Source organism: Bufo bufo, chromosome 3 (genome assembly GCF_905171765.1).
Source record: "Bufo bufo chromosome 3, aBufBuf1.1, whole genome shotgun sequence".
In the NCBI taxonomy this organism is placed as follows: Eukaryota; Metazoa; Chordata; class Amphibia; order Anura; family Bufonidae; genus Bufo; species Bufo bufo.
The window spans coordinates 670,815,797-670,838,015 of record NC_053391.1 but is presented as its reverse complement, the minus strand read 5'-3'; the positions used below and the strand labels follow the sequence as shown (position 1 = coordinate 670,838,015).

At 44.2% G+C, this 22,219-nt stretch overlaps 1 protein-coding gene across 1 annotated transcript in view; it reads left to right on the top strand.

Annotated features, from left to right (window-relative positions):
- Positions 1–21,572, top strand: part of LOC120996449 (putative N-acetylated-alpha-linked acidic dipeptidase) — a 68,599-nt gene extending 47,027 nt beyond the window's left edge. Inside the window, exons 14-19 of the mRNA XM_040426361.1 lie at positions 6,799–6,890; positions 15,013–15,103; positions 16,241–16,505; positions 16,780–16,861; positions 17,848–17,940; positions 21,256–21,572. Coding sequence (XP_040282295.1) covers positions 6,799–6,890; positions 15,013–15,103; positions 16,241–16,505; positions 16,780–16,861; positions 17,848–17,940; positions 21,256–21,445 — 813 coding nt within the window. The 3' untranslated portion in view covers positions 21,446–21,572. The remainder of the gene's footprint in view (positions 1–6,798; positions 6,891–15,012; positions 15,104–16,240; positions 16,506–16,779; positions 16,862–17,847; positions 17,941–21,255) is intronic.
- Positions 21,573–22,219: the final 647 nt, after the last annotated feature.

Sequence of the window (22,219 nt, the reverse complement as noted above, 5' to 3'; positions counted from 1 at the left end):
ACATCTCTGCCAGTCAGCTGTGTGAAAATAACGCAGTGCTCATACTACTGCTGTGTTCTTCTTACTGGGCAGTAGCAAGTAATTATACTTACAACTCCTGCTGTCCCAATTCACCTCACTGTGACAGCTCCTTCCTATTCACCTGAAGACATATCATCAATATAGCAAAATTAGACAACACCTTTATCAACTGTATTTCACTATTTTTAATTTACTGCAGACGAACCAGAGAGACGTCCAATGTAACATTCAACTGAAAGTGAGACACGAGAATTAAAACACCCCACAATGCTTACACCTCTTAATAAAACATGCAAGCTAGTTCTTTTTTTAAAAGGTCAAAAAATAATAAAAAATGCCCCATGAGAAACATGAGACTAGGCTACTTTCATACTAGCGTTTTTGCTGGATTCGGCAGGGTTCAGCAAAAACGCTTCCGTTATTGATAATACAATCATCTGAATCTGTTATGAACGGATCCAGTTGTATTATCTTTAACATAGCCAAGACGGATCCGTCATGAACTCCATTGAAAGTCAATGGGGGATGGATCCTTTTTCTATTGTCAGATTGTGAGAAAACTGATCCGTCCCCATTGACTTGCATTGTGGGTCATGACTGATCCGGCTTTCCCCCTCATCCCAGGACGAAAAACAAACCACAGCATGCTGCTGCTCTCTGGTATGAGAACAGAACAGAATGCATTTTGGAGCATTCCGTTCTGTTCAGTTACGTTTTTTCCCCATGGACAACGAATGGAGACAAAACTGAAGCGTTTTTTGTGGTATTAAGACCCTATGACGGATCTCAATAGCGTAAAATATTAATGCTAGTGTGAAAGTATCCTTACTTGGTTGCCTGGCCTTGTGGCTACTTTTTGGGGTGCTCTTTATCATTAGAGAGACCAAAAAATATTCATGAGTACTGTATGCCAGACAACACTTCTCTTGGTTTCTAGGAAGAGTATAGGCAAATCACATATTTTAATTCAGCTGGAATGAGAAAAGACTTACAAACCGGATTCCAAAAAAGTTGAGACACTAAACAAATTGTGAATATAAACTGAAAGCAATGATGTGGAGATGGCAAATGTCAATATTTTATTTGTAATAGAACGTAGATGACAGATCAAACGTTTAATCCGAGTAAATGTATCATTTTAAAGGAAAAATACGTTGATTCAAAATTTCACGGTGTCAACAAATCCCAAAAAAGTTGGGACAATTAGCAATAAGAGGCTGGAAAAAGTAAATTTGAGCATAAAGAAGAGCTGGAAGACCAATTAACACTAATTAGGTCAATTGGCAACATGATTGGGTATAAAAAGAGCTTCTCAGAGTGGCAGTGTCTCTCAGAAGCCAAGATGGGTAGAGGATCACCAATTCCCACAATGTTGCGCAGAAAGATAGTGGAGCAATATCAGAAAGGTGTTACCCAGCGGAAAAATTGCAAAGACTTTGCATCTATCATCATCAACTGTGCATAACATCATCCGAAGATTCAGAGAATCTGGAACAATCTCTGTGCGTAAGGGTCAAGGCCGTAAAACCATACTGGATGCCCGTGATCTCCGGGCCCTTAAACGACACTGCACCACAAACAGGAATGCTACTGTAAAGGAAATCACAGAATGGGCTCAGGAATACTTCCAGAAACCATTGTCAGTGAACACAATCCACCGTGCCATCCACCGTTGCCAGCTGAAACTCTACAGTGCAAAGAAGAAGCCATTTCTAAGCAAGATCCACAAGCTCAGGCGTTTTCACTGGGCCAGGGATCATTTAAAATGGAGTGTGGCAAAATGGAAGACTGTTCTGTGGTCAGACGAGTCACGATTCTAAGTTCTTTTTGGAAATCTGGGACGCCATGTCATCCGGACCAAAGAGGACAAGGACAACCCAAGTTGTTATCAACGCTCAGTTCAGAAGCCTGCATCTCTGATGGTATGGGGTTGCATGAGTGCGTGTGGCATGGGCAGCTTGCATGTCTGGAAAGGCACCATCAATGCAGAAAAATATATTCAGGTTCTAGAACAACATATGCTCCAATCCAGACGTCATCTCTTTCAGGGAAGACCCTGCATTTTTCAACAAGATAATGCCAGACCACATTCTGCATCAATCACAACATCATGGCTGCGTAGGAGAAGGATCCGGGTACTGAAATGGCCAGTCTGCAGTCCAGATCTTTCACCTATAGAGAACATTTGGCGCATCATAAAGAGGAAGGTGCAACAAAGAAGGCCCAAGACGATTGAACAGTTAGAGGCCTGTATTAGACAAGAATGGGAGAGCATTCCTATTTCTAAACTTGAGAAACTGGTCTCCTCGGTCCCCAGACGTCTGTTGAGTGTTGTAAGAAGAAGGGGAGATGCCACACAGTGGTGAAAATGGCCTTGTCCCAACTTTTTGGGGATTTGTTGACACCATGAAATTCTGATTCAACATATTTTTCCCTTTTAAAATGGTACATTTTCTCAGTTTAAACTTTTGTTCCGTGATTTATGTTCTATTCTGAATAAAATAGTTGGCACCTCCACATCATTGCATTCAGTTTTTATTCACGATTTGTATAGTGTCCCAACTTTTTTGGAATCCGGTTTGTACATTCTTTTCTGTTTTGGAAGAAAAGATAATTTGAATATCTTTCCCAGAAAGCCAAAATATGCAAATTAGCTTGCCTGACAAAAAGAAAAGAGGTGATATATCTAATGCCAGCCAGAAGGATTAAGATATGCGATTTGCATATACTCTTCCTAGAAACCAAGAATAGTGCCGCCTGGCATACAATACTAGTCATGTCTATTTTATTTTTGTCTCCCTAAGGATAAAGAGCACCCCAAAGAGGTTGCCAGTCAACCAAGTAAGGCAAATTTCTGTTGAGACATTCTGGTTCTCTTGTCCTTCTAGAAACTAAATTAGCTTGCATGTTTTGTTGAGTGAGGTGTAAGCTTTGTGGTGTTTTGTAATTTTCTAGTCTCATTTTTATTCACACGTCCGCAAATGGGTCCGCATCTGTTCCGCAATTTTGCGGAACGGGTGCGGACCCATTAATTTTCTATGGGGACGGAATGGATGCGGACAGCACACAGTGTGCTGTCCGCATCCACATTGCGGCGCGCGGCCTCGATCTTCGGGTCCGCAGCTCCGCAAAAGATAGAACATGTCCTATTCTTGTCCGCAGCTCGCGGACAAGAATAGGCATTTCTATAGGGGTGCCGGGCGGGTGAGTTGCGGGTCCGCAACACACCACGGACGTGTGAATGGAGCCTAAGCTTAGTTGAATGTTACTTTGAGGTCTCTCTGATTCATATGAAGTTGATCCAAATAGTGAAATAAAATTGTTTGTTTTTACTATACTGATGATATATCCTCTGGTGAATGTCCACAACCCCAAACTAAGGAGACAGGGACATTGTAGTCCTGTGATGATGTCATTGTGGAGGAATGTACTGGCAGGGCAGTACTTGGACATCTCAAAACCAAAACACTTTAAACTATTAGGCCCCTTTCACACGGGCGAGATTTCCGCGCGGGTGCAATGCGTGACGTGAACGCATAGCACCCGCACTGAATCCTGACCCATTCATTTAAATGAGTCTGTGTACAGCGTTTTTTTTCACGCATCAGTTCTGCGTTGTGTGAAAAACGCAGCATGTTCTATATTCTGCGTTTTTCACGCAGCCCTGGCCCCATAGAAGTGAATAGGGCTTCAGTGAAAAACGCATTGCATCCGGAAGCAAGTGCGGGTGCGATGCGTTTTTCACTGATGGTTGCTAAGAGATGTTGTTTGTAAACCTTCCGTTTTTTATCACGCACGTGAAAAACGCATCAAAACGCATTGCACCCGCGCGGAAAAAACTGAACAACTGAATGTAATCGCAGACAAAACTGACTGAACTTACTTGCAAAGTGGTGCGAGTTTCACTGAACGCACCCTGAACGCATCCGGCCCCAATCCACAACGCCTGTGTGAAAGGGGCCTTAAGGCCTCTTTCACACGGGTGTTGCGGGAAAATGTGAGGGTGCGTTGTGGGAAAACCCGCGATTTTTCCGCATGAGTGCAAAACATTGTAATGCGTTTTGCACTCGCGTGAGAAAAATCGCGCATGTTTGGTACCCAGACCCGAACTTCTTCACAGAAGTTCGGGCTTGGGATCGGTGTTCTGTAAATAGTATTATTTTCCCTTATAACATGGTTATAAGGGAAAATAATACACTGCTCAAAAAAATAAAGGGAACACTTAAACAACACAATGTAACTCCAAGTCAATCACACTTCTGTGAAATCAAACTGTCCACTTAGGAAGCAACACTGAGTGACAATCAATTTCACATGCTGTTGTGCAAATGGGATAGACGACAGGTGGAAATTATAGGCAATTAGCAATAAAGGAGTGGTTCTGCAGGTGGTGACCACAGATCACTTCTCAGTTCCTATGCTTCCTGGCTGATGTTTTGGTCACTTTTGAATGCTGGCGGTGCTTTCACTCTAGTGGTAGCATGAGATGGAGTCTACAACCCACACAAGTGGCTCAGGTAGTGCAGCTTATCCAGGATGGCACATCAATGCGAGCTGTGGCAAGAAGGTTTGCTGTGTCTGTCAGCGTAGTGTCCAGAGCATGGAGGCGCTACCAGAAGACAGGCCAGTACATCAGGAGACGTGGAGGAGGCCGTAGGAGGGCAACAACCCAGCAGCAGGACCGCTACCTCCGCCTTTGTGCAAGGAGGAACAGGAGGAGCACTGCCAGAGCCCTGCAAAATGACCTCCAGCAGGCCACAAATGTGCATGTGTCTGCTCAAACGGTCAGAAACAGACTCCATGAGGGTGATATGAGGGCCCGACGTCCACAGGTGGGGGTTGTGCTTACAGCCCAACACCGTGCAGAACGTTTGGCATTTGCCAGAGAACACCAAGATTGGCAAATTCACCACTGGCGCCCTGTGCTCTTCACAGATGAAAGCAGGTTCACACTGAGCACGTGACAGATGTGACAGAGTCTGGAGACGCCGTGGAGAACGTTCTGCTGCCTGCAACATCCTCCAGCATGACCGGTTTGGCATTGGGTCAGTAATAGTGTGGGGTGGCATTTCTTTGGAGGGCCACACAGCCCTCCATGTGCTCGCCAGAGGTAGCCTGACTGCCATTAGGTACCGAGATGAGATCCTCAGACCCCTTGTGAGACCATATGCTGGTGTGGTTGGCCCTGGGTTCCTCCTAATGCAAGACAATGCTAGACCTCATGTGGCTGGAGTGTGTCAGCAGTTCCTGCAAGACGAAGGCATTGATGCTATGGACTGGCCCGCCCGTTCCCCAGACCTGAATCCAATTGAGCACATCTGGGACATCATGTCTCGCTCTATCCACCAACGTCACGTTGCACCACAGACTGTCCAGGAGTTGGCAGATGCTTTAGTCCAGGTCTGGGAGGAGATCCCTCAGGAGACCGTCCGCCACCTCATCAGGAGCATGCACAGGCGTTGTAGGGAGGTCATACAGGCACGTGGAGGCCACACACACTACTGAGCCTCATTTTGACTTGTTTTAAGGACATTACATCAAAGTTGGATCAGCCTGTAGTGTGTTTTTCCACTTTAATTTTGAGTGTGACTCGAAATCCAGACCTCCATGGGTTGAAAAATTTGATTTCCATTTTAAATTTTTTGTGTGATTTTGTTGTCAGCACATTCAACTATGTAAAGAACAAAGTATTTCAGAAGAATATTTAATTAACTCAGATCTAGGATGTGTTATTTTTGTGTTCCCTTTATTTTTTTGAGCAGTGTAGCATTCTGAATACAGAATGCTTAGTAGGTGATCAATTGAGGGTTAAAAAAATATAAAAAAAATTAACTCTCACCTTCTCCTCTTGTTCGCGTAGTTCCCGGTCTCTTCTTTACTTCTATAATGATGAACTACCGGCTAGGACCTGTGGTGATGTCAGATCACATGCTCTCTTCTATAATGATGAACTACCGGCTAGGACCTGTGGTGACGTCAGATCACATGCTCCAATCACATGGTCCATCACCACGGTGATGGACCATGTGATTGGAGCATGTGATCTGACGTCACCAAAGGTCCTTTAGCCCACAGCTCATCATTAAAGAAGTAAAGAAGAGACCGGGAACTACGCGAACAAGAGGAGAAGGTAAGTTTATTTTTTTTATTTTTTTTTAACCCTCAATTAATCACCCACTAAGCATTTTGTATTCAGAATGCTATTATTTTCCCTTATAACCATGTTATAAGGGAAAATAATAACATCTACACAACACCTAACCCAAGCCCGAACTTCTATGAAGAAGTTCGGGTACCAAACATGCGTGATTTTTCTCACGCGAGTGCAAAACGCTTTACAATGTTTTGCACTCACGCGGAAAAATCGCGGGTGTTCCCGCAACGCACCCGCACATTTTCCCGCAACGCCCGTGTGAAAGAGGCCAAAGAGTGCTACAAAGGTTGCCACTTCCACCTCATTGTCCATGCACCTTAGATAGCTGTTGGCAGACAATGATCCTTCCTGACTTCCCCCAGAAAGAGATGTTTTATCAATAGGGCAAGAGGAATAGGCCGCTGGCAGACACCTCTGGCATCTGCTTAGCTCCCCAGGAGCAAAGGATCGGGCATGTTAAAATCCAAAATCTGTCATTGAAGGAGAGTTTGGACAACCCCATGCATATTAGATGGTCCTCTACTCCAACCAGAAACACCAAGCTCTACCTTAAATCAATGAATGAGATCTTCTTGAATTCTTGGTCAATAAGCTCCTTTCCATTTGTTTGCAAATCTCCTTAGATTCCTAGCCCAGATGAAGGATTTGAAGGTAAATCCCTCTATGAAAGCTGGCACCAAAAAAATAACTGGACAGACTATAAGGACGCACCAAGGTAATGTGATTCACAATTCAGACCTAGAGTATTATAATATATGCCTGATCTACTGTATGCACCACAAATCTTTTAGAGCAGGACATTTTTATGATGTGCTATGAAAGTTATATGTGGCGAGGACTAGCTCAGCTGAATGCAATGATAACTTTCACTTAGTGATCCATTTCATCATTCTGGAGAAAAACTACTTTTATTCCACATGCAAATAAGCAGTTAAGTGCACTGAGGGTGGGCCCAAGCCACTCTGTGCACCCTTGCTCCTCCTGCCTTATTTGCTTGCCTCTCCCTTTCCTTCCTAATTGACAGGGCCAGTTCCTGCATAGTCATTTTTTGTATGGCTTTATCAATGTCACGCTCGTGTGAGGGAGGAAAACACCACACCGAGCATAGGAGGGAAAAGGGGATACCAGAATAAGGCCTGGAAACTAGGGAGCCTCCTAGAGAAAACCCTAACTCCAGAACAGGCCCGAAATGTAAGCAAGTTCATACACCGTATACCTAGAATCCTATCTCACCCTATAGGACCCTGGAACTAATGTCAGGACTGAGTCTACCTGTTCATCCAAAGGGAAGGACGAACAGGAGTCTCCCTCAGGCCAAATGACAAACTACAGGGAAAGGCAACACATATATATATTTATATATACAGTACAGACCAAAAGTTTGGACACACCTTCTCATTCAAAGAGTTTTCTTTATTTTCATGACTATGAAGGCATCAAAACTATGAATTAACACATGTGAAATTATATACATAACAAACAAGTGTGAAACAACTGAAAATATGTCATATTCTAGGTTCTTCAAAGTAGCCACCTTTTGCTTTGATTACTGCTTTGCATACTCTTGGCATTCTCTTGATGAGCTTAAAGAGGTAGTCCCCTGAAATGATCTTCCAACAGTCTTGAAGGAGTTCCCAGAGATGCTTAGCACTTGTTGGCCCTTTTGCCTTCACTCTGCGGTCCAGCTCACCCCAAACCATCTCGATTGGGTTCAGGTACGGTGACTGTGGAGGCCAGGTCATCTGGCGCAGCACCCCATCACTCTCCTTCATGGTCAAATAGCCCTTACTTTACAAGTTTTCCCAATTTTTTGGCTGACTGACTGACCTTCATTTCTTATGATGGCCACTCGTTTTTCTTTACTTAGCTGCTTTTTTCTTGCCATAATACAAATTCTAACAGTCTATTCAGTAGGACTATCAGCTGTGTATCCACCTGACTTCTCCTCAACACAACTGATGGTCCCAACCCCATTTATAAGGCAAGAAATCCCACTTATTAAACCTGACAGGGCACACCTGTGAAGTGAAAACCATTTCAGGGGACTACCTCTTAAAGCTCATCAAGAGAATGCCAAGAGTGTGCAAAGCAGTAATCAAAGCAAAAGGTGGCTACTTTGAAGAACCTAGTATATGACATATTTTCAGTTGTTTCACACTTGTTTGTTATGTATATAATTCCACATGTGTTAATTCATAGTTTTGTTGTCTTCAGTGTGAATCTACAATTTTCATAGTCATGAAAATAAAGAAAACTCTTTGAATGAGAAGGTGTGTCCAAACTTTTGGTCTGTACTGTGTAATATATAAATATATATATATATATATATATATATATATATATATATATATACACAAAATGGAAAGGAATCCCTTATCTTTAATAAAGCTTTGGTAGCACCAGGAACTCAGCCGAGAACCAAACACAAGCTAACCACAAGTCCAACAGAAGCTATAAACGTAATAGCATAGTGGGAAAAACAACAGTAAATAGAGAAGGTAAAAAGACCACAATAGCCACACCTGGGGAAAGAAGTTGTGGCAAGCACCAGAAACAACACAGACTTCATTTGATCCAAAAGGAAAACATGTCAGATCAAATCACGTGTTGCCAGTCCCCCAGATCTCGTGCCGCCTGTAGAGGGAACGTCCGTATGTCTTGGTACGTCTGTGACAATCAATCTGTCACGGCAGACAGCATCTCAGATATACAGACAACCAAATAAACAAGTGTCTAGGCGAGATGCTGGGGAATGGTCACCTCCTAGCATATCCCTGACTTCTGTCCCTATGCTGCTAAGCCCACATTCAGACCTTGATGGTAGGAATAATGTGTCCTCGTGCCTGGACTGCAAACACCCTAGAATCCCTGAGATGGTGAAAGGGGAGAAGGGGCAGAAGACACACAAACAGCCTAGACCGCAAATAACAAAAACAGAAACCAAACTTATCTGAGCTGGAACAGACAATCCTTCCTTCCTTGAATCCAAGGCCAGACTGAATTCTATAACCCGCGCGGCCCTCTGGGAGTGAAGGCAATTTAAGCCAATGACCCCATCCAGAGCACCTGAAGGAAGGCGGATCCAGCATGATTCCAAAACAAAACAAATGGTTAGACACGTGCTGCCAATCTGACAGACCTCCGCACACCGTCTGAGCAGGGCATGACAGTACCCCCCCTTCTACGGGTGACCTCCGGGCACCCCGGACCAACCTTATCCGGGTGGACTCTGTGAAAAGCCCTAACCAGTCGGCTGGCGCTGACCTCCAGCGCCGGAACCCACATCCTCTCCTCGGGGCCGTATCCCCTCCAGTGTACCAGGTACTGAAGGGAACCCCGAAGAACTCTAGAGTCAAGAATCCTGGAGATCTCGAACTCCAAATTCCCATCGACCAGAACAGGAGGAGGAGGCAATGGCGATGGTTCCACCGGTCTCACATATTTTTTCAATAAAGATCTATGGAACACATCATGGATCCTCCAAGTCTGCGGAAGATCCAGCCGAAACGCTACTGGATTGATCACCGCAGATATTTTGTACGGGCCGATAAATCTTGGGCCCAGTTTCCAAGATGGCACTCTCAATTTAATATTTTTAGTGGACAACCACACCAGATCACCCTCACACAGGTCCGGACCAGTTACACGTCTCCTGTCAGCCATTCGCTTATATCTCTCACCCATCATCTCCAAATTCACTTGTATCCTCCACCAGATAGAAGACAAGGTAGAAGAAAACCTTTCCTCCTCTGGCCAGAGGAACTAGTCCCCGAAAAGGTACCAAACTGAGGATGAAAACCATATGCGCCAAAAAATGGTGACTTACCTGTGGATTCCTGCCTACGGTTATTCAAAGCAAACTCCGCTAGGGGCAGGAATGAGGACCAGTCCTCCTGATTCTCCGCCACAAAGCACCTCAAGTAGGTCTCCAGGTTCTGATTAGTACGCTCCGTCTGTCCATTCGACTGCGGATGGAAAGCCGAAGAGAACGAAAGTTGAATGCCAAGCCAAGAGCAGAACGCCCTCCAGAACCTGGAGACAAACTGCATGCCCCTATCAGAAATCTCACGATATTATCAACAAAAATTTGCGCAAGAGTCTTGGCATTGGGCAGACTAGTTAACGATATAAAATGAGTCATCTTGCTAAAACGGTCAACTACCACCAAAATTACTGTTTTCCCCGAGGAACTCAGTAGATCCGTAATAAAGTCCATGGACAAGTGTGTCCAAGGACGAGACGGAATAGATAAAGGAAGGAGTGAACCAGCCGGTCGAGTATAAGCAACCTTAGATCGTCCACAGGTCTCACAAGCTGCCACGTAATCCTCAATGCTCCTACGTAACCCGGGCCACCAGAACCTCCGGGACACAAGGTCACAGGTGGACTTGCCACCAGGATGTACGGCAAGGACAGTATCGTGATGTTCCTTGAAAACCTTGTATCGCAGTTCTTCGGGAACAAACAACCTCCCTGGGGGACAAGAACCAGGAGCCCCCTCCTGAGCTCCCAACACCTCCATCTCCAATTCGGGATACAGAGCTGAAACCACAACCCCGTCAGCCAAAATCGGAGCAGGATCCTCTGAATCACCTCCCCCAGGAAAATTGCGAGACAACGCATCTGCCTTGATGTTTTTGACCCCCGGACGAAAATTAACAACAAAATTGAACCTGGTAAAAAACAGTGACCATCTGGCCTGCCTAGTATTCAGACGCTTGGCAGATTGCAGGTAAGCCAAATTCTTATGATCCGTATAAACAGTAACGGGGTGAGAAGCCCACTCCAACCAGTGACGCCATTCCTCAAAGGCCAACTTTATAGCCAGCAACTCTCTATCTCCTACATCATAGTTCCTCTCGGCGACCGAGAGCTTCTTAGAAAAAAAAGCACACGGGACCCACTTGCCAGGAGAAGAACCCTGCGACAGCACAGCTCCCACCCCCACCTCTGATGCATCCACCTCCACCACGAATGGCTGAGACACATCGGGCTGCAACAGACTGGGAGCAGACGCAAAACACTCCTTAATAGTCTAAAAGGCCTGTAATGCCTCCTCCGACCAAACAGAGACGTCAGTGCCCTTCTTTGTCATATCACTCAGAGGTTTAACAATGGTGGAATAGTTCAGAATAAATTTTCTATAATAGTAAGTAAACCGCAAAAACCGCATCAAAGCTTTCTGATTCTCTGGTCGGTCCCATTCCAGAACTGCCCGGACCTTTTCGGGGTCCATACGGAAACCAGAGTCGGAAAGCAGATATCCCAAAAACTGTAGCTCCTGCACGAAAACACACATTTTTCCAATTTGGCATATAATTTATTCTCCTGAAGGATCGTCAAAACCTGTCTCACATGATCCTGATGGGTCTTCAGATCAGGAGAGTAAATTAAAATGTCATCTAAGTAAACTACCACGAACCTCCCCACCAAGTGATGAAAAATGTCATTGACGAATCTCTGAAATACCGCTGGCGCGTTCGTCAACCCAAAAGGCATAACCAGATTCTCAAAATGACCCTCGTGCGTATTGAAGGCCGTCTTCCACTCATCCCCTTCCTTGATTCTGATCAGATTGTAGGCCCCTCTCAAATCCAACTTGGAGAACACCCTAGCACCAACAATCTGATCAAAAAGGTCGGAGATCAAAGGAAGGGGATACGGATCCCGGACCATAATACGGTTCAATTCCCGAAAATCCAAACACTGTCTCAGTGATCCATCCTTTTTCTTAACAAAGAAAAAACCTACTGCCACCGGAGACTTAGATGGCCTAATATGACCTTTTGCCAAACTCTCGGCGATATACTTTCGCATGACCTCTCTTTCAGGTTGGGAAAGATTGTAAAGGCGAGACTTTGGCAACTTAGCTCCTGGGATGAGATTAACAGGACAAGCATAGTCCCGATGAGGGGGCAATTCCTGAGTCCCACCCTCCAAAAAGACATCCGCAAAGTCTGAGAGATATTGAGGTAGAACCGCAGTGGACACCCCAGATGTGCCAAGACAATTCTCCGAACAAAACTCTCCCCAACCAATAAATTGTCTTGCCTGCCAATCAATAATTGGATTATGTTTTGTCAACCACGGTAAACCTAGGACTATAGGAGCAGGCAAATTCCTCATGACAAAACAAGAAATAAGCTCTACATGTGAATCACCCAACCTCAACTGAATACCATGTGCAATATGAGTGAGACTCCTTTGAGAAAGAGGTGAAGAATCTATTGCAAACACCGGAATCTCCCTTTCTAAAGTGCACGTACTTAGACCCAGATTTTGAAGGAAAATAAAGTCAATAAGGTTTAGCCCAGCACCACAGTCAATGAATACCTCAACAAAAAATTTTCTTGAGTCTAGCGCCACCATAGCTGGAAGGAGAAAACGAGAATTACAGGGAGCTTGCATATTTGCTTGTTCCACTACTCCATTCACGCTACCAAGAGTCAGGACGGGTTTTTTTTTCTTTCATATCATCATGCGGTTTAACAAAAGGACAAGCAAAAACAAAATGGTCACTTTTACCACAGTAGTAACATAATTTATGTAATCTCCTAAAGTTTCTCCTACCAGAACGAAAAGATATTTGACCCAACTGCATGGGTTCCTCCCCTACCCCAGAGTTATAAGTAATATCACCCTGGGCAGCAGGTGAGACAAAACCACACGCAGAAGGGATCCCTTGCACGGAGGGACCCTTACACCTCTCTCTGATACGTCTATCCAACCGTATAGCCAAAGACATTGCATTCTCTAGAGTATCCGGGTACTCCTGAAAAGCCAGAGCATCTTTCAACCTCTCAGATAACCCCTGACAAAACTGACTACGTAACGCGGGGTCGTTCCACCCCGACTCAGTAGCCCATCTCCTAAACTCTATGCAGTAAACCTCTGCAGTATGTTTACCCTGTAATAAGTTACGCAATTTAGATTCTGCCATCGAGACCCGATCTGGGTCATCGTAAATCAATCCCAGGGCTTTGAAAAATTCCTCCACCGACCGGAGGGCCAGAGAACCGGGCGGCAGAGAAAAAGCCCAGGATTGCGCGTCCCCTTTTAGCAGAGACATGATTATACCAACCCTTTGAATTTCATCACCTGACTAAAATGGACGCAGTCGAAAATACAATTTGCATGACTCTTGAAAGCGAAAAAAATAATCTGCACCCCCTGTAAATTTCTCGGGAAGAGCGACTTTAGGCTCCCCACCAATTTGACCTGCACCTGATGCCAGAACACTCTGTCACTGTGTGACCGAACTACGCAGATCCGCAACCTCTAGGGATAATCCCTGCATGCGGTCAACCAGTGCATCAATTAACGCCATCACAAAACCGCTGAGTAATGGCAGTCACAGTATGGCGGGTTATAATGTCACGGTGGACAGTATCTCAGATATACAGACAACCAAATAAACAAGTGTCTAGGCGAGATGCTGGGGAATGGTCACCTCCTAGCATATCCCTGACTTCTGTCCCTACGCTGCTAAGCCCACATTCAGACCTTGATGGTAGGAATAATGTGTCCTCGTGCCTGGACTGCAAACACCCTAGAATCCCTGAGATGGTGAAAGGGGAGAAGGGGCAGAAGACACACAAACAGCCTAGACCGCAAATAACAAAAACAGAAACCAAACTTATCTGAGCTGAAACAGACAATCCTTCCTTCCTTGAATCCAAGGCCAGACTGAATTCTATAACCCGAGCACCTGAAGGAAGGCGGATCCGGCATGATTCCAAAACAAAACAAAACAAATGGTTAGACACGTGCTGCCAATCTGACAGACCTCCGCACACCGTCCGAGCAGGGCATGACACAATTAGGAAGGAGAGAGACAGATTAAACATCCCTCTCCTCCTCCTTGCAGCATGGACCCTTCCCTAGCTCCAAAGGTGGAAAAGTCATAGCTGGAGACTACTCTGGGGAATGGTGGTGCCTTTTTATCCAAAGAACTTGTGAAGACGATTGTGCAGGATAGATAACTTGTGCATTTCAACAATACATTCCAGTGCACACAAACCAGGTGTTATGGGCTGTGGGTATGGAACCACTGTGTCAACCAACAGGTTTATTTTAGGCTAAAACTAAGGGCGTTCTCCTCGAAGTCCCCTGGTATTCACCTTTTTAACCCCTCTCCAGGGATCTTGACTTCACTTAAAATTGAGCCACCAGGCTGCTACCTCTAGGAGTAGTTACTGTGTGGTTGACAGTTGACCCACAGGGTCAGAGACACTGGTGTAGAGCACCAAGGGATCAGGCAAAACTTGTAGTCAGTAACAGGCCGAAGTCAGGGTGGGCAGAGTATGTGGAAATCCGAGAAACAGGTCCAAGGTCAGGGCAAGCAGCAAAGGTTCAACACAATAATCAGGCAGAGGTCAAGTCGGTACACAGGCAGACAAACGGTAGAGTATACGTTATGCAGGGACAAGCAAACTATATCAACCTATTGCTCAGGCACTTTTTTTTACAAGGGAAGGTGCCTAAACTACCATATTGTAGCCATAGGCTGGGGAAGAATAATGGTATGCATACTGGCCCGTTAAGAGCTGGGAAGCACTTGTAGGTCGGGCTGAGGAGCCTGCAGCTAAAGATGAAGGTCAGGATTCTGGCGGTATGGCCCGCTGGGTGAGGGTAGAGGGGTGGCAGCGGGTCCGGACCACCAGCACAGGAATAACCATAGAAGGGTGAGTGGAGCGGTGCCCATGCCAGCCCAGGAGACAGTGGGATAGTCCAGCTTTACTAGTTCATTGTGCCAATCACACAGACATTGTGGGCCCTTATACTGATGCATGTGCCGTTATATAATGATTTCTATTTCTCATGTTTTTCCCATTAAGGATAAACAAGCTGGGGTCAGGAAATGATTTTGAAGTATTTTTTCAGCGTCTTGGCATCGTCTCTGGAAGAGCTCGCTACACAAAAAATTCGGTGAGTGCTTTTTTCTCCAGCACCTGGTAAGTGGGAGGAAGGGTTCGTGTGTATAATCGCATTGAGTCACCCTGCAGTTCTATCGAGTGACAAGTAAAATATCTGTTCCTGAAGCAAAATGCCACCCTGACGACTTAAATGCTGTAATTATAGAAGTCTGAAACTGGCAACAGCAACAAAATAAAAACAGGTCCAAGAACAAGTAAGTTAAAAACTGCTTCATGAGACGTCACCTGCTTCATCTCAGCTCAAAGCTGGTAAAAATTGGAAAAAATATAGCTTTTGTCCACTTTGCACAATCCCATTTTGTTACACAGATGTAACAGGCCCTTCTACTGTTGGCTACCCCGAGGGATCAACTCTGATCTGTGCAATAGTTGTTTAGTTTCCCAACAGCTCCCCTGCAGGAGAAATAAAGTATTACACCATGCTCACATACTCAAGGGACTGTGCACCAGAGCAAGAAAAAATGTGTTTTTGTAAAAGTAGAATTTAATAAATGTTTGGTAAAAGGGGTTATCTTTAAAAATCCATGTTCCATTCCTAAGATAGGTCATTAACGTCAATTTGCTGGGGTTGGTCTGTCTCTTGGTACTCCTACAGATCAGCTGATTGAAGGTGCCATGACCACGTCGCCTCCTTTGTTTACCAGAACAACTCAGCACAATTAGCTTGGCACACAGCAACCCTGACCTATTCAAGTAAACGGGACTGATCTGCAATACCATGTATGGCCACTATGAAAAGTACAGAGCAAGTGCGTGTAATCAGCTGAAGTGGGGGCAACCGAGAGTTGGACCACCACTGATCTAAGGATAACCCATGAATTTTGGAATGCTGGAGGACCCCTTTAAATACTGGCAGTATAATATATTATGCACTCAGCTCCCCCTAGTGGTGGCTACAGGCAGCTTGCATTTTATCAAGTCTATGAATGTGTGAATGGAAGCAGGGAATTTGGAGATTGAGATGAAACCCCTACACAAAAATGTTATGACCTCATGGCAGACATTTATTTAAGGTGGAGTTCTGGAGTTTTTAAAAAAGTATTATTATTTTTTTATTTGTGGCAACTGAGATCACATTGATAATTTTATCTTTCTTGCTCATAATTTTTTATATATATTTTTTGTTTAGAAAGAGGGAAGGTACAGCGGCTACCCCGTCTACCACAGTGTCTATGAGACCTTTGAGATTGTGGATAAATTCTATGACCCCAGTTATAAAAATCACCTGGCAGTGGCGAAAGTGCGAGGTGGGCTCGTCTTTGACCTGGCTAATGAGGTGGTTATCCCCTTCAACGCCCAAGACTATGCAGGCGCACTGAATAATTACGCCAACGTCGTACACAACATAGCACAGAAACATGAGCTGCAATTAGCGACCTATAATGTCTCCTTTGGTAAGTTAATATAACGGTAAGTGTTGCTTGGTGTCATTTCCCATTAAAATGTAGGTTTTTCTACTTGTCTGCATGCTCTTCATTCCAAAGTTACTGCTTTTCAGAGTTGTTGCATTAGCATTTTTAATTAAGGGCGCTGTTGTATTGTATCTTCTAAGAAATTGCTGATGTTTGTGGTGAAAAAGTGGTACTGCACCTTTCAGTCCATCAATGATTATTTATATATATATATATAATATCTCAATAATTTATTATCTTTTTATTTTTTATCCAGAGGCACTTTTTTCTGCCATTGAAAATTTCACAAAATCTTCTGCATCATTTCACACGAGGTTGAAAGAACTTGATGTTAGAAAGTGAGTAAAAGATTTTCGCATGGTTTATACTGCACCATGGGAGGTGTATGCTATGAATCCTCGGATAAATGCTTGGTAGAGGGGTTTTTAATTTTTGGATAGACCTGTTTTTCCAAAACCAGTGATCAGAAAGTCACAAACACATTGTGTAAAACAGACCTGAAATAACAGAATTTATAAAACTGTGTAGACGTTCAGGGTCCATTAGATGCAATTTTTGTGGTCACTGAGAAATGATTAGAACTAGAGAAATAAATGAGGCATGATTACATCCAGTAATGTAGCAATCGGACAGATAAGAGTGGGCACCAAACCCTTGGACACCAGGGCAAATGGCACTAAACTATCAGACACCATACACTGGATTGTCATGAACAACAGTGATGAGGACACTAAACTACTGGACCCCATGGGTCTATGCCTAAGGCTTAAAGTTCAACACCGACGTGGAGCAACAACCACGGGGCACCAGGAAAAACGTCACTAAGCTATTAGACCTCATAGACTGGGCTTTCATGGACACCAGGGATGGGTTCAGTGCTAGGAATTATTTGTACAGATGTGTCCTTTTTTACCTTTCGCTCTTGGTTTGACTTTTCCTGAGATGAGTGGTAGGAAATAAGCAACTATTCAAAATAACAATCTGATCCTATCTATTTCATAAATTGTTGTCTATCTATCTATTCTATGAAGACCACTTTACCATTGGCGACAGCGATTCCGGTAGGCTGTTCTGGCAGAGAACAGCCTGCCATATTTCTCTGGATCCGGCACTGCTGGATGCAAACCGAATACCTGCTGGCCCCACTAAGTATAATGGGGCCCAGTGGAGATCCAGCCGCATTTTGGCAAAAATGCAGAGAATCGGACAGACACAAAACTCTGCATTTTTGGCGGATCTCCGAGCTGCGGATATAAAAATAGCCTTATCCATCTAATCTGATATCTCTTCATTTCAAGTTACATTTAGTATATCTTTATTACAGCCCTCTAGAAGTTCGGTCTGTGAATGATCAGCTAATGTACTTGGAGAGAGCATTTATTGACCCTTTGGGTTTACCTGGACGTCCCTTCTACAGGTAAGAAGGTCAAAGGTCCCATTGCCACCATGATTATAAGCAGCACATGGTAGATGGGGACCATATTACAGACTGTACAGATATTACTTTGGGGCCAGAAACGAATTAAGCCTCCTATTATAGATTGTACTCTCAATCTTTCTTGTTTTTATACTGTATTTCTGAGGCTCTAATTTCTTCTGCAATCTTCTCGTGCTTCCTGAGTATGAGAAACGCGAATCCTGTCTGTGTAGCTTCCTTTGACCAGTTCAGTGTGCATAGCTACATGTACTCAAATGGTAGTCACTAAGAGAGTCGAGGCATTGCTAGGAAACCTGAAGTAGCAAAATGTGCCTGACAGAAGAGAAGCTCCAGTAAGAGGAATAGAGGTTTTCTTCACCTGCTAATATACTGTACAGTCATGGCCAAAAGTCTTGACACAATTTTTTTCATTTTACACAGTTTGCTGCTTCAGTGTTTTTGGATCTTTTGTTGGATATTTCTGTGCTATACTGAGGTACAGTTATAAGCATGTCAGGTTTTTTCATTTTTATTGACAAATACATCAAGTTTATGCAAAAACACAATATTTTGAGTGTTGACCTTTCTTTTTTTAAGACGTCTGAATGTTGACCTAGCATGCTGAATATCAGCTTCTGGTCCAAATCTTGACTGATGACAACTAGTGTTGAGCGAACTTCTGTTTTAAGTTCGGCGTCTAAAGTTCGGCTTCCGGTTAGCGGAGAATCCCGATATGGATTCCGAATTCCGTTGTGGTCCGTGGTAGCGGAATCAATAATCGGCCATTATTGATTCTGCTACCACGGACCACAACGGAATTCGATATCCATATCGGGATTCTCCGCTAACCAGAAGCCGAACTTTAGACGCCGAACTTAAAACAGAAGTTCGCTCAACACTAATGACAACCTATTCTAGCCTAATCACTGCTTGCAGTTTATCACAATTTCTGTGCTTTTGTTCAGCCACCTGCTTTTTGAGGACTGACCCCAGGTTCTCAATGAGATCGAGATCTATGGAGTTTTCTGGCCATGGACTCAAAATGTCAATGTTTTGTTCACTGACCCACTTTTGCTTTGAGACATTGTGCTCCATCATGCATTGCTGATCACCAAATTGCTCCAGAATTGTTGGGAGAAATTTCTCTTGAAGGACGTTTGGATCCAATTCTTTATTCATGGCAGTTTTCTTAGGCAAAATTGTGAGTGAACACACTATCTTACATCAGAAGCAACCCCACACATAAATGGTCTCAGGATGCTTTAATGTTGACATGACATGGCATTTATGGAGGTGCTCAACTTTCCTTCTCTGGACAATCATGTTTCCAGATGTCCTAAACAGTCTGAAGAGCCTTGATCATAGTAAGTCACTTTACCCCAGTCCTCTGCAGTCCAATCCCTGTACTTCCTACAGAATGTCAGCCTTTCCTTGATGTTTTTCTTGGAGAACAGTGGCTTCTTTTCTGCCCTTCTTGACACCACACCAAGTTCCAAGAGCCTTTACCTCACTGTGTGCCAACAGTAAGGCCCCTTTCACACGGGCTAGTATTCCGCGCGGATGCGATGCGTGAGTTGAATGCATTGCACCCACACTGAATCCTGACCCATTCATTTCTATGGGGCTGTGCACACGAGCGGTGATTTTCACGCATCACTTGTGCGTTGCGTGAAAATCACAGCATGCTCCTCTTTGTGCGTTTTTCACGTAACGCAGGCCCCATAGAAATGGGGTTGCGTGAAAATCGCAAGCATCCGCAAGCAAGTGCGGAGGCGGTGCGATTTTCACGCAGGGTTGCTAGGAGACGATCAGGATGGGGACCCGATCATTATTATTTTCCCTTATAATATGGTTATAAGGGAAAATAATAGCATTCTGAATACATAGCGCTGGAGGGGTTAAAAAAAATTAAAAAAATATTAAACTCGCCTTAATCCACTTGCTCGCACAGCCCGGCTTCTCTTCTGTCTTCTTTTTTGCTGTGTGCAGGAAAAGGACCTGTGGTGACGTCACTCCGGTCATCACATGGTCCGTCACATGATCTTTTACCATGGTGATGGATCATGTGACGGACCATGTGATGACCGGAGTCACGTCACCACAGGTCCTTTTCCTGCACACAGCAAAAAAGAAGACAGAAGAGATGCCGGGCTGCGCGAGCAAGTGGATTAAGGTGAGTTAAATTATTTTTAATTTTTTTTTAACCCCTCCAGCACTATTTTACTATGCATTCTGTATTCAGAATGCTATTATTTTCCCTTATAACCATGTTATAAGGGAAAATAATACACTCTACAGAACACCGATCCCAAGCCCGAACTTCTGTGAAGAAGTTCGGGTTTGGGTACCAAACATGCGCGATTTTTCTCACGCGAGTGCAAAACGCATTACAATGTTTTGCACTCGCGTGGAAAAATCGCACATGTTCCCGCACCCGCACCTTTTTTCGCAACGCCCGTGTGAAAGAGGCTTAAAGCATCTTGAGACTATTTGTGTCTGGGGATGCATCTCATCCAAGGGAGTGGGTACTATTACATTGCTTTCACCTGCCACCCTTAAGAATGGGATCAAAACATCCTCCAAGAGCAACTTCTCCCAACCATCCAGGAACAATATGATGATGAGCAATGCTTTTTCCGGCATCATGTCACAATAACTAAGTGGCTTAGTGAACAAAACTTGAAATTTTGAGTCCATGGCTAAAAAACTTCCCAGTCCCATTGAGAACCTTTGGTCAATCCTTAAAAAGTGGGTGGACAAACAAAAACTCAGAAATTGTGATAAACTACAAACACTGATTAGGGAAGACCAGGTTGTCATCAGTCAGGATTTGGCCCAGAAGCTGATATCTAGCATGTCAAGGTGAACTGAAGAAGTATAGAAAAAAGTGTCTTTGCATAAACATAGACTAGACAAACAAACTTGTCAATAAAAGTAAAAAATAAAAAAAACATATAAAACACTGAAACGGCAAGCTGTGGGAAAACCAAAATTTGTGTCAGTCTCAAAACTTTTGGCCACGACATTATGTTTGGTAGGGGGCAGATAGAAAACAATAGAACTACAGGATCAGACTACTCAAGTTTGATTGTAGTCTGTAACCATGGAGACAGACAGATCTGCTGCATTGGAACTGTACATACAAAATGATGGATTTTTAATTAAGACTATCTGCAGAGCTGCAAATGCATTCAAGCAATAAAAAGAAGACAGCCTTTGAGTATAAATTCTGCAAAAGAATATAATATTAGGTATAATCTTTCTTCCTTAAAGGCACAGCCCCTGAAATGTTTTTCTTTGGTTTGCTCTCTCCAGGCACATCGTCTACGCTCCAAGCAGTCATAATAAGTATATGGGGGAATCTTTCCCTGGGATCTATGACGCACTCTTCGACATTGAGAACAAAAGTGACCAACGCTTGGCATGGGAAGAAGTCAAGAAACAAATTTCTATAGCCGCCTTCACGGTCCAGGCTGCGGGGCAGACGCTGGAGGATGTCTTATAATTATAATGTATATAGCATATTTATATTCTAAGTTAATGACTCGAAATTTCACAAGGTCCTGATTATTTACCCTCTATTAAGTTCTTTTACTTAATATTTTGCCTTAATACCATTCACCTAAGAAGGGGCTTAAAGGGGTTGTCTTATAGGTGCAGGTCCCACTGCTGGGACCCGCACCTATATCGAGAATGGAGCCCCGCAAAGTGGTGGCGGGAGGACTCTGGTCCAGCCACCACCAAGCGCTCTCCCCATAGAAGTGAATAGGAGCGCACTATGCACAACCGGCCACTGCTCCCATTCACTTATATGGGCCCGACGGAAATAGCCGAGACATTTTCGTCGGCCCCTAGAGAAAATTAATAGAGGGCGGTTTCGCATGCACAGTGCGACCTCCACCACTTTCGAGGCTCTGTTCTCGATATAGGTGCGGGTCCCAGCGGTGGGACCTGCACCTATAAGACAATAGGGGCATATCCTACTGATATGCCCCTATTGTTTGTGATGAGACAACAGATAGTTGCTTACATCCTCTTCCCATGCTTTTTTTTTCCAGTTTGGACTCTCCTGACCTGTTTTCACCATGTAAACCAATCCCTCTGGTTTGTTTCCATCCTGTATGTAGCACTTCCTGTTCCTGTATCCAACCAAACCCATGATGCACTTCTTTCTCTACCACACCTCCTGCCCCGCCCCTAACAATGCTTATCAAAATTATAGCTCCTCCCACCTAGCTAGTTATATAGATCCTCCCCTATCACTCTCCCATCCATGGAC